Below are 12,890 nucleotides of genomic sequence, written 5' to 3'. Positions count from 1 at the left end.
GTACAGGGGACGATCCCTGCTGCCCTGGCCCTGCTGCCACACTACTGCTGACCCAGGCCAGGTGCCATTGGCTTTCTTGGCCACCTGGCCGCGCTCTGGCTCATGTTCAGCCACTGTCACCAGCACCCCCAGGTCCCTTCCCACCAGGCATCTTTCCAGCCATTTTGTGTGAATAATATTTGATTGCAACCCCTTCAGCTCAGAAATAGCTTCTCATGTGATGTCCATCAGTAGTAACACCTAACTGGCTTTTGAAAATCGTTGCCTGGTTAACACAGAGCCAGGGAAACTTCCCTTATCTGGATTTATTCTATCACAACTTGTTGGAGAAACAACTTTTTTTGAGAGAGTGAGTTTGAAAATGATGTATCAGTAATGTTTTACTTGAAGTCATAATATTTTCCAGGATCCCTGTTTAAGTTACAGTTGAGACAAGAAATGGAGTCAAGTTCTGGATGTTAACACAAAGGGCTGTTGCTAAATCTCCTGTCTTTAGGAAGACTTCATTTTCCTGGCACTGCAGCAAACAGGAATTGAAAACTGAAAAAAAAAAAATCCTATTTTCTTTCTTTTGAAAAAAACCCAACCTGGCTTCTCTGTTCTTGGCTTAATTTTTCAGACTGTGAAATGCCAGGAGATGATGTGGAAAAATCTGGCTAAACCTGTTTGCATTTTGCACAAGAGCTCAACAATGACCACAAACCATGTCTCTTTGAAGGTGTTCTTTAGAGAAATTTTAGCAGTTCTCTTGGGAGAAACCAAATTCCATGCCAACCTTAAATCTGTCTTAAAGGGTTTTTAATGTCTCATGTGTCATTGAGCAATACCCTGTTTTCTTAGAGGGGGATGTAACAGGTCATTAAAGATGTGATGACTGCGTGTGGAAAAGAATCCTCTGCCAGCTTAGAGCAAGCAGTGTTGCTGTGTGTATAGAAAGTGTATCTATGGGAAAGTTTCCACAACACGAGGAAATGGCATTTCAGGGGTGCTGGAGAGGCAGCAGCAATGGGTTTGGCCTTTTCCAGGAGAGCACACAACCTCTTTGAAGAAAAGGCACAGCTGCCTCCATCACTTCACAGCAGTTTTCTGTCACAATCGAGTCACGATGAGGCTCATCCTTGAACCTCCAAATGTTACCTCTGTTTGTTCTCAATTTTGTGTGGAGGTGGGGTTTTTTTGTTTTTTTTTTTTTTTTTTTTTTTTTTTTTTTTTTTTTTTTTTTTTTTTTTTTTGTGTAAAGTCTGACTGGGAAAAAGTCAGACCATCATTATCAAGGCAACACAGAGGTAATGACTACACTGGAAAATTTCTGGAAAAATAATTATTGCATCAGAACCAGCCTCTTGCTGGTGTGAATGATGACCTGCTTCTTATTTAATATTCCCTTCAAATGGGCTTTTATGTTCTTCAGCCTGATAATTGACCCTTGTGCAGCTCTGGCATATAGTGGGGGACTTGTAGTAAAGGAGTGCTAGGAAATCTCCCTGCTTCTTTTTCTGTTGCATATGTTGAAGAGTAGGGTCATACAGTAGAAGACAGATCAGTAAGAGTGTAACTCTTCCCTCTCCCCAACATTTCTTGGAGTCAGTGTTAAATTTTCTCACTTAAAAGGAATCATTTGAAGGCTGGAGGAATTGCTAATGTAAATAGAAAGACTTTGAGAATGACCTTTCACTTTCTAAGCAGGAGGATACCTTGTGAGGTATTTTTCAGCTGTTTTCTTCTATGTACTTTTTATTTCATACTTTTTTATATCTGTGCTTCAGGAATCTCATATTAGGTCTCATAGGCAGATTCTACAGCACAGTCTTAAGGATGGGGGAAGAAACTTGTGATTGGAGCTTTCTGACTGAAGAGCTTTTTCGTTCACTTTTAATGAGCCTATTTTCAGATGGTCTTAGGCTGAGTGATTTATGTAACAAGAGACACTTCTAAAACTGCCTCTCATTCCTTTGAGCTTAGTTCTTATCACTAATAAAGTGGCTCGTTTTGCAGTCATCTGTCATCCAGTGGGAAAAATAATGATCTGGGTTTCTCAACAGGAAAAATCTTTGGGCTGGTTTTTAAACCAGAAAACAAAAGCAAAGAAAAAGCCCCCCCCAAACAAAACCAAAAACAAACAAGCAAACAAAAAACTCTGCACCAAAACGGACCCAAAACAGAGAGTTATGATCCTAAGACTTTCATTTTGTTTAGCTGTTTAAAAAGATTTGTGCATCCCAGTAAGTATGTAAGAAATACATTCTTATGTCCATTCTGTATTTTGATCGTGGCTTTTGTTCATGATAATTTATTCTGGGTAAAGTTCAGAATTTTATTGCCTCTTTTCTATCACCTTATGCTGGTGTGTGATTTCAGGCTGAAACTAGTTTTAATTTCAGCCTACAAACACTGACCTTATTAATCTGACAGCCCACAAGACAGCCCAATCTGTAATGCTAGTCTTTTTTGTTGTTGTTGTAAATGTATTTTAATTTATTTTGTGGCTGCAGTCTTTTGTTAAAATCCTAACCTGGTCATACATGCAAGTGTTTTAGAAATGTCTCTAAGGGAAAATAGTCTAAATCCACAAATTGCTGTTGTCTAACAGTGCCTTGCTCCTCTGACAACCAGAGGGTGCACTCAAGGGTCCTTAATTACCTGACTGACGTTGTAACTGAAACAGAACTATTTGTCTCCACAAGTACTCTGTTGATGGGAGATTTCTATATTTGAAAGTTGTCAGCAGCCAGGAGGAAGCACTGGGGAGCTGATGTGCATCAGAGCCCAGGCAGGCTGGTGGGAGCCACTGCTCAGAGCCCTCTGAGCTGGCAGCCCTGAGCCCGAAGCAGCTGTGGAGTTGCTGATGGCAGAAACGTGGCTGTGATGAGGTGCAGCTGGTGGAGACAAGGGGTGCTGCTGTGTCCAGTTACTGACAGCCTCTTTCAGGCCTGGTGGTGTGTGTCTGTGTCAGCTTTGTGAAGTGCCTGCTGTTCCTGTTCCCTTCATTAGAAGCTGCAGACCCTTTTCTCTAGAGCTGGGACTTCTGTAGGGTTCTAAGCTAAGCAGTGTGAACTTGACACCCCAGCCTTTGAGTCCAGTGTTACTCCAAACCAAAATCCAATGGCTATTTCTAGACAGCTGCTGACCTGCTCTTTGCCTCCCTGGCATTCTCCTGTCATGAATTTTACTCGTGCTTTTTTAAAGCCTGCTGAAGCCCAGTCCTGCTCTCAAACTCTTGTGGCTTTTTAGTAGGAAGAGGAGCAGCTGTGCTTTTGTTCTTGTGCTTTTACTGATTGTGACCTGCTTGCTCTTCTAAATTCTCCCTGCTTTTAACAAGAGCTCTCATTTCACAGGTGACCCATGGTTTAGATAACTCTATAAAACAGTTGCTCCTGTGAAACAGCCCGGCCCTGGTGACTTGCTACATCACAAAACAATTTTTCCTGTCCTAGCCTGCAGCAGATGAAACCTCCAAAATATTTTTAAACTGTGCAAATCCTTTAAATACTGAAACATTTCCAGATAGGGTTCTTGGATATTCTGCCCTCTTGAAGGCTTCTTGTTGAAATCTGTTAAGGAGATTGCTGTATTGAAATAGTTAAACCTTTTATTTTCCAAAAGTTTTTAAGATTAGTTAATCAACTTCTTACTTCAACCTTTGATCTGAAGTTCAGAATGCCAGACCAAAAGAGGTAGGCAAATCCTAGTTCTCTACCAGGGAGTTAGGACATCTTGTTCTGCTTCTGCTGTGTTAATCTCTGATCTGGCTCCTCCTAATTCCAATGGAGAGTTATGATCAAAGCATAAACCACAGGTCCTTAGAAATCTTTGTGTTTATGTTGAATTATTTTCTTAGGAGAGAGATATGCTATTTTTAATTCATCTGGAGGGGTTTTGATTTTATTTGTAGAAACACAATTTCAAACAATTAAAGATGGGATAAGTCAGAAGCAGGAGATGGCAGGGATTGTACGTGATTGCAGAATGCAATGTGTGTAGGTACATTGCCCCTCCTAACTGTAATAAGAAAAGCATGAAAAATTAGTTTATCTTCAGATTTTCTCCTATAAATGTCTTGATCATAACAGCAATATGCTGTTTTGCTCCCTTTATTGTATTATCTTGTTTTCTGCCTTAATCTTTCCATATTTCTTCTGCATCCATGCACATGCCCTGGGGGGAAGGAGGCAAGAAGTGGATGTTTGCTTAGCTTTCCCTCTGAGGTGGTTAATGTCTTTTCCTTTGTTTTGTATAACTTGTTGTTTCCTTTACTTTGCTACTCTCTAGCTGTATCTGTATTCCTCAGTCCCAGAAGTACTGAATCCAAGCACTTCTTCCTTCTTATGCATTTTCTTCATCTGTTTGCCAGAGACTGACAAGGTGCAGATTTAATTCTTGGCTCTAATGACAACCAGGCTCACTGAAACCACTGGCTAATGCTGAGATGTCTTGAAAGAAGCAGCAGTGAATCTGCCAGCTCCCCCTTCTCAAAGGTTCAGCCTGTTCAGCATCAGTGTTTGTCAGGTTTGGGGCAGATTTTGGTTCTCACAAAGTTGTGTGGTGATTCCCCAGCACTGTTTCCAAGCCTATTTGTGCCAGGCTTCTAAATGGCCAATCAATGCAGGTACTGTTACCTGTTTTTTTGTTGTTGTTTTTTTCCAGGTTGGAAGTTAGAGAATTAAATTTTCCCATTCTGCTTCCCAGACATCAATGCAGGTACTGTTACCTGTTTTTTTGTTGTTGTTTTTTCCAGGTTGGAAGTTAGAGAAAGTTAAATGAGTTTTCTTTGCATTTAACTTTAAGTATATCTCGGTTCTGTCGCTTAAGTTGTATTATAACATGCAAGATATGGTTTCCATAGCAACCAGCTCTGCTGTACATTTTTTTGTTCCTCTGGGGGCATGTAAAATTCCAGCTGGAATATTCCTGCATTTATCTATAATCTTGTTCCAAACAAGCTTTCCTTTCTGCTCAGGTTTTCATGCCCTTCTCTGCTTCAGTCCCAGTGTGCTGAAGCACTAAGCCGTGTCACTGATGACTGTGGATGTTTTCTTCCTCTGCTGAGGAGAAACGTCAGAAACAGGCTTCCTAAATGCCATTCCACAGGCTTGCTGGTGTAGGTGAGGTCAAGGAATCATGCTCTGGATTTGGAACAGGAAGCCTCAGTGTTTGTGGTGGTTTGTTGAAAGTGAATCAGTGAAACAATTAGGACTTCTTGCCCCGAGGGTGCAATTACACAGAAGTTTTCTTCAGCAGCAAAGCTTTAAGGAGAAAGGTTTAAGGAGTTCCTGGCTCTTTGGTCTCCACCCTGCCTGGAAAACTGGATTTCCAGTTACTGCAGTGATCCCATTTTATAGTATGTCTTCGTAAGTGATACAGGAGCACACAACTGCCTGGAAAACTGGATTTCCAGTTACTGCAGTGATCCCATTTTATAGTGTCTTCGTAAGTGATACAGGAGTACACAGTGAGGTGGTGAACCATGGAACTTTAATCTCATTTTGTCACCATAGGTAACCTGGTATCTTTGGTTATTCACATAATTCATGTTGTTGAAAGAGTCAGTTTTACTGGATACGTGTGGGGTGCAAGTCAGGACTGCTTTTGCTGGGATCCAAGACTGTCCATTGCAAGTGGTCTGCCTGGTGCCAATATCCAAAGCCTGAATATCCTTCTCTTACAGGTAGTTACAGGTTACAATTACCCTCAGCTCAGGGTAAGTGTGTGTACAGATTCCTTCTGACTCGTGCTGTCCTTAGGAGCTACTGCATTAGCAGCTTTTGGAGCAAACTGGGAAGCTTGTGAGTTTGAGCAGAAAACCACTTCCCTGCCAACTGCTGTACAGTTTGCACTGAGAGCTTGCTCTTTACTAAGCAGGTTCATTTCCATGACCATTGGTGTCAGAGTACACTGAGACACATGGATGATGAATGACAAGTCATGCTAAATGCTTTATCAGATTGCACAGTATCTCTCTAGGCTTCCTGTTGATGTGCTGCACAGTGTATATTTGATGGGCAGGAATTTGTTTTAGCTGCATTTTTTCCATATCAATCACTAAATGTTGTCTTCTTTCCTTTGTCTTCTGTTGGGCTTTGAGATCAGTTGCTCATCACCAGCTTTCTTTAAACATCCTTGTTAATGACAGCATTATTTATATTTATGGTTAGACTCCAGTTCTGACCCTTTTCCCTGTGTCTTGTTTTGTCTTTTCTTGGTATGTGGCCCTTCTGGGCTTGGAAGAGCTTTCCAGTCAGCCTCAGCCAAACTTAATTTCTTTTTTTTTTTGCCTTTCTCTGACTTAGGATTCACCTTCCTCTAGTTTGGATCTGTACTTGCTACTTGAAAGTTTTTAATGGGAAAAATCATGGTGGAATTGTTATAATCAGACCTAATGCCATGTATAATATACACCAGAGTGCTTCATGGCATTATTTAAAATAAAGGTTTTATTTTAGGGAGGAATCAAAGATATTTTTTTCTTTTCTAGAGATGTTGTAGTGGATTTGTTTTCTCCTTGAAAATCTTGTAACTGTTAATACAGAGCAAGGTACCTTATTTCCAGTGTGAACCTCATCCTCTGGCCACTATGTTCTGTCTTAAAGTGAGATAGAGCAGTTTGCACATGGAGCACAGACCCGTAGTGAAACTGCATTTAAGCAGAAATCCAGCTGTGTTTGGATGTGCTCTCTTCCCCACTGGAACCTGACTGGTTTGAAGCTGGCTCAGAAGCTGGCAGTCTCAGCAGTCATGCTGGTGTTTCCCAGCAGTGTGGTCAGTTTGTTAAGCACATCCTCTGGTGTGGTTTAGGCCCTGGTTCCAGTTCAGCTGGATTAGTTTCCAGTTAATTTTAGCAGTTATTGTATTGCTGGATTGGGAACAGGCCGCTGTGCGAAACAGTCATTTCCCCCTTTAGATTCTGATTCCCTCATCTCTTGCTCCAGTATAATGGAGTTGGTGTGGGAGTTTGTATCCTGAGGCAGAGGAGGTCTTACCCTGGTGAGTGTGTCACACACTCACTGAGACCTCTGGCATCAGCTTTGCAAGGAATTATCAGCCTCATGCTGCAATCCAGTCCTGGCCTTCTAGCAGGAGGTGTTTTCCTTGACAGCCAAATTCCTATGACTTCTCCTTTCAAAGCAGCTCCTACCTTGGCTGTGGGTTTCTGTTTGGGGATTTGGTTATTCTGTTGCTCCATGCCAGGCTTCCTGAGCCAGAATGCTGGAGCACTGCATGGAGCAGTGCTGGGAAATGCAGCTTGGCTTTGTTCTGTGTATTCCCTGGTGCTGTGCTTAATGAAGTTGCAGTTGAGTTGTGAGTCAGAACCAACTCCCAAAGTTACTGATTTGTGAGTTGGAAAAATCAGTTTCATGGTGCTGTGGTGCCAGTGGCCAAACCCTGAGCAGACAAAGAGGGATGGTCCCAAGAGCACTTTTTGCAGCAGAAGGGTGGCTCTTGGATTGCTTCTCTGCTGTTTCCTGCAGTGGGCATTTAGCTGATCCCTTTTTGCTGTTCTTCTTTCTGCAGAGGACTGGCAAATTCCCCCACTTCTATGAACATCTCAATGTGACAGTGGTTTTAAAATAAATGTGCTTAAAAGTATCAGGCAGGACTGGGAGCAGATATAGCCTGGGTGTGAATCAGCCTTTTCACAACCAGGGCTGGCTCTGTGCATGCCCTCTTGTCTTCTACCCTCCACCCCCCCTTTCAGGGTTAAATACAACCTCTAACTTGGCTAAATAGAGGACTTTTTGACCAAATGAATTTGAGCACCATATGATCTGCCTCCTCATGTTCCCTGAGCCCTTTGCAGGAGAAGGGAAATGTTTGTGAACTAAGTCTGCTAACGGAGTCGTGGGTGGAAAGAGGACAAAACGAGTACGTGAAGAACCACATATTTTCACTGGACTTCTAAAACAAGTGACAGTTTGTTCTGCAGATTGGGGCACATTTCAGAGGAAAAACCTGAACAGTGGATGTGGAGGGGCTTCTTTGGTGGGATTTTTTTGATGTCACAGAAATTCTTGTCCCGAATAGGAAGCCTCAAAGTTAGTATGTACTCTTTAATGTGAAAACATGACAGGCTGGAGACCAGGTGAGTCCTTATGACACACAGCAGAAGATGCTTTTCTCAGAACTTAAAGGTGAGATTTCAGTGAAGGGGTTCATCTCCAACATCTGAAATCTTAGCTTTCTTCAGTAAAGATATTCTTGCTCAGATGCAGGAAGTCCAACATATGCCCAAACAACCTGAGTTTCGTCTGGGTGGAACCTTTGGGTAAGACCCATATCAAAATTCACTAAACATGAGTGTGTTTCTCTGCTTGGGTGGGGTAAAAGAAGGCTGAACACTGAATATTCTTGCATAAAATGTTGGGGCGATGTTACATAACTTCATTTCTGTATTTTTTAAAATTTTCCTCTGGGGTGTTTTGCTATTTTTGTTAGAGTCTTCTGTGTTAAGATTGTGTTCTCTGCAAATACCTTGAATTAAGCAAAGATTTTTTGGTAAGAGGAAGCTGAAGGTGCTGTTCAGGCTAACCAATTTATTTTCACTGGGTTTACTGGATGTCTTGGTGTCCAGGTGAAGCTGTAGTGCCAGTGGGCCAGAGAAGATGGAAAGTGAGAAATAGTAGCTGTGTTGTCTGCAGCAAGCTTTTAGATGAGCTCAGCATACACTGCTTTACACCAGCTAAGGGACACTGTGCACCCTTCTAATTGTTTCCTGTGCAGTTTGAATTGTGCAAAATGAGCCTTTCCACATGGTGTTTGTATTCAAACCTTGCAGCTTCTGCTTTTGTAGGAGTGTCCAAAAGGAAAATACTCTTCTGAGTGGAAAACTGATCTGCACAATTGTTTTAGACTAGAAATTCAGTGGGATAGTTAATAAAATAAATGTTAAACAGGAAGGATTTTTTTGTCTACCTGAACCTGAAGGGTGAGAAGAAAATCAAACTAAAAACCTCTTTTGTATTTTTCACTTGCTTCAGGAATTTGCAAGGTGAAACTTCTAATTCTCCCATGGGCCAAATTCATGAGAGTTGCTGTTCTTCAGATCCAAAAATAATTTTCTCTTACTTTTTTGATTGTGAGTTAAGAAGAATTAACTTCTCTAAACTTTTCTAAAACTGAGCCAAACTTTTCTAAACTGGCTGAGTTAGTACTGGGGTGTTCTTTCCCTGTTTAGTTTACTGTTCAAAGACAAACAAAGCTGCAATTTGTGCTCTCCAGTTGTGCCTGCTTTCTCATTCTTTAAGGACTTCCCAGTACTACTGACATTGCTTTGTGCCCATAGCTGTAAAAACCCTACTAGTCCCTATCCAGCCATTAAACTATAGCAACCCAAGTCTGAAGGGGCTAAATGGCACAGGCTTTGGAAATGAGGTTTGGCCATCTCATGCTGGAGCAATAAAAAATTCTGAGAAGTATCTTCAGTCCAGATGCAAATACAAAGAGGGCAGTGCCCAGTGTCTATGAAAAGCAGGGCCTTGCACAAGAGCCTTGGTGCGAGTCACTGGTTCCGTTTATTCCTGGGTGCAGTTTGAAGAAGTGGTTTGCTCTCTAAAGCCTGGTTTGTCATGAAAGATGATGTAATTCACACCATGCTTGGGAGAGAGACTAAACATGCTCCTAGGGAAGGATCTAAGCTATTCCAGTTCTGTACACAGTGATGAAGGGACTTATTGTCAGCATTCAGCCTCATTTGTTCGCTATTTAATGATTTCCACTTTTTTTTTTCCTGTTAGGGTTGTACCAGCCCTTAACAGATTAGATTTTTCCTGATGTTCCTCTGCACAGAATTTGTAAGGGCTGAAAAAGAGTGCCTAATTTTATCAAGCTTGTTGCCTTCAGCTTGAGTCCTGGCAGCCCCCTGCTTTTTCCATTTCCCCCTTCAGCTTCTCCAGTACTCAGCACTAAGCCAGCTGTAGCATCAGTATCCACTTAAAAACCTTCCAAGTGTCGTGTGTGTACATTTTACATTTTGGCTTGTTCAAATTACTTCTCAGTTGCTTGTGTTCACAGGGGTTTTACAGCCCCCCTTGAGGCTCTGCTCCCAGGGGTGCATTGCTGCCTCTGCTTTCCTGCAGCAAAAGCTTCATCTTCTGACTCTGATCCTGACCATCATCAGTGAATTTCTTATATATTAAATGATGGTAAATTACACTTAACTGTGACTCAGTTCTTCTAGTTTAAACTAAGATGTTTAACTCTTCTCTAGGCTCTGTTTTGGATATTATCAAGCACATTGTGGCCAAAGGAGAACACAAGACTGGTGTCCTGGATGAAGCTTGTATAGCCACAATCCTTAAGGAGGTGCTGGAGGGACTGGACTACCTGCATAAAAACGGGCAAATCCACAGGTATTTTATCTTTTTCTCACTTTGTTGTAAAATGTTATTGGAATAGAGTAGCTGAGCACAGAGTCTCATCCCATAACTTGCTGTGGGCATAAAGAGAGGAAAGTAAAGGTGGGAACTTTATTAAAATGCAGAATTCAAATATTTGTATTCTATGTGCTATGTCTATATTCAATGACTAGGCCAAATTTAGGTAAATTTTGGGGTGTTGAAAGTTCTAATATAGGGAATCTCTTTCTAAATGTCAGCATTCAGCTGCAAAGTGTAGTTGATGGAAAGCTGGAAAACTTCCACTGGTTTTGTTTCTTGCAGAGCTACAAATTACCAAAAGCACTGTGTAGGCAGAGTTGAGCAATTTAATAAAAAGTCCTTCCAGCTCTGATTTTTTTTTTATTTTAGGTTAACTGCAAGATCGACATAATGAAATTTCAATTTGAGTAATTTCATTAAAAAAAAGGAAATAAAAATAATGGAAAAACTTCTTCTGTAGGCAAAACCCAGTTAAATAATGGCCTGTGATTTGACAGATCACTGAAATTCATGGGTTTCTGTGCTGGTGTTTGTCTGGGATGTGTTTTATATCACATTTTCCTCTCTCCTGGTGTCAAGGTGGGGTGTAGTTCAGTAGGAGAAGATGCTAAGTTGATCTGTTCTGCGTTAAAAAGACTGAGATTTGCAATCCTAAATATGTGCTGAAAATAGAATATACTGCTTGTGGGTAATATACACAATCCCAGCCACAGACTGCTACTGGAACAGCCTCTTCTTTCTTGGGAATTTTGTGAGCTTGGCTCTCTTCTGGTACAATGCCATTATAAGCATTGCTGCTGCTGTGCTGGAGTAAGTTTTTGTCCTCTTATAGCTGCACAAGAAGAGGTAATTTTTTTGTTGAAATGTTGCTTTAATTAGAAAATACAAGAAGTATTCATAGTTTCAATCAAACTGACTGGCTTTTGTAGGTTATTTTGGATTAAAAGGAAAGAAACAGTTGGAAATTATTCAGGTGGAATTCTTCTCCCTGAAAGAAGTCTCAAATTTCAGTTTCCAGTCTCAACTAAAATTCTGATTTAACAAGAATCATTGTCTTCATTGGAGACAGTTTTGATTTCATAGCTGGTTGCTTGTTGCTTAACTTTGTTTTTTGAGATAAGACTTGAGGCAGCTCTGGGAATTTAGAGTAAAGTAATAAACCAACTTACTTGCCAATTACATGGCAGTAAGTTTTCACTTTGCCATAAGTAATTGACAGAACTGTGTTCGTCTGTGACCTCTGCAGTAGGTTTGCTTGGCTGATTTAGTTATCTTTTGGTCTAGTGAAATTGAAATATATAAGTTAAAGCAGCAGAAACCTGTAAAATCTCAGTTTCTTGGAAGATACTGCATAATGCTTCATGTATTGAAGAGAGGTGGTTCTCCATTTGGCTGGATGGAGTGGAAAAGCAAAACTAGTGAGTGTGGTAAAGATTAGAGATAATAAATTTATGTGTGTGGTGTGGGTTTTTTTTTTTACTGCACTCAGCAAAAATATCATGTTCACAAAATTCAAACTGCTGGTCTGAAGAAAGTATGATTCATATTGAATCATTTGGAAGTGAACTGGATCAAACCTGCCGTGACCATTCTCATCCTGCTCATCGAAGCATTTTGCCCAAACTTCAGCAAAGAAGTCAGAGCTGTGTCATTGCTGCAGCTTAAGGTTGTGGCTATGCATCAGCCCCTTTGCATGTGTTTCATCCCAATAATTTGGAGCTGCTCCAAAAATTGTGTTGTATTTTATCATAGGAAAGGATTGTGCTGGGCACAGTGATCTGGGAAATTTGGAGAAGTGGGATACAGAAGGAAAGTTGTGTGGTTTCCTACCTGTGATGCAAAGCTGTTTTGGCTGTTGGCAGAAGGCAAGCTGCCATGCCTTTGAGGGATGAAACATGTTTCCTTAATGGAGTTCATCATGCTGTGTTCCATTTTATCCAGATGTGTGTGTGCTGCTGCCGAGGAAAACACAGTTTAAAGTTGTAGTGCAGCTGGGACCTTTCCTCATCTGTAGGAATATCTGTATGGTTTTCCCATTTTGCTTAATGCTAGGGGTCATAATACTGGTCATGCCTGATGGGAAAGGCAGGTGGAAATCTTGCAGCCATGCCTGAGATGCTCTCAGAGGAAGTGTTTAAAATAACTGAACTTTGGTCCCCTGGGTCAGCTTAAAGTATCTGGCTCTAAAGGAAAGCACATCAAGTGGTGGCTGAACTGCAGATATTGTATCTGTAGTGTGGGGCAGCTGTACTTGGGGTGAACTTCAGGCCAGGGCAAGATCAGCTGTGAAGGGTCAAAATTGAAGGGCTTTAGTTAAGACCTGGAACAGCCTGCCCAAAGCAAGCAGCCATCCAGCAGAAAAAATGTTCAGCTGGTTACCCTAAATATCCAAACTCTGCTTATATTACGCCTTGGAGAAAACAACTTGATAAAATTAGAGACACAGTATGAGTGAATGACTGTAATTAGCACATCTGAAGTTGGACAGGCAGGCCAGCGGCACAGCCCAAATGATGAATA

The 12,890-nt window shown here is 41.2% G+C and overlaps 1 protein-coding gene across 2 annotated transcripts in view; it reads left to right on the top strand.

Annotated features, from left to right (window-relative positions):
* Nucleotides 1-12,890, top strand: part of OXSR1 (oxidative stress responsive kinase 1) — an 87,309-nt gene that overhangs the window by 29,472 nt on the left and 44,947 nt on the right. For both annotated transcript variants that reach the window (XM_041408480.1, XM_041408479.1), the window contains one exon: nucleotides 10,202-10,343. In XM_041408480.1, the coding sequence (XP_041264414.1) occupies nucleotides 10,202-10,343 (142 nt within the window). The remainder of the gene's footprint in view (nucleotides 1-10,201; nucleotides 10,344-12,890) is intronic.

The sequence above is a fragment of the Onychostruthus taczanowskii genome, unplaced genomic scaffold, assembly GCF_017590055.1.
Source record: "Onychostruthus taczanowskii isolate IOZ18803 unplaced genomic scaffold, ASM1759005v1 scaffold3, whole genome shotgun sequence".
NCBI lineage: Eukaryota > Metazoa > Chordata > Aves > Passeriformes > Passeridae > Onychostruthus > Onychostruthus taczanowskii.
The sequence above is the reverse complement of the archived record's forward strand: the minus strand, read 5'-3'. Positions and strand labels throughout refer to the sequence as shown.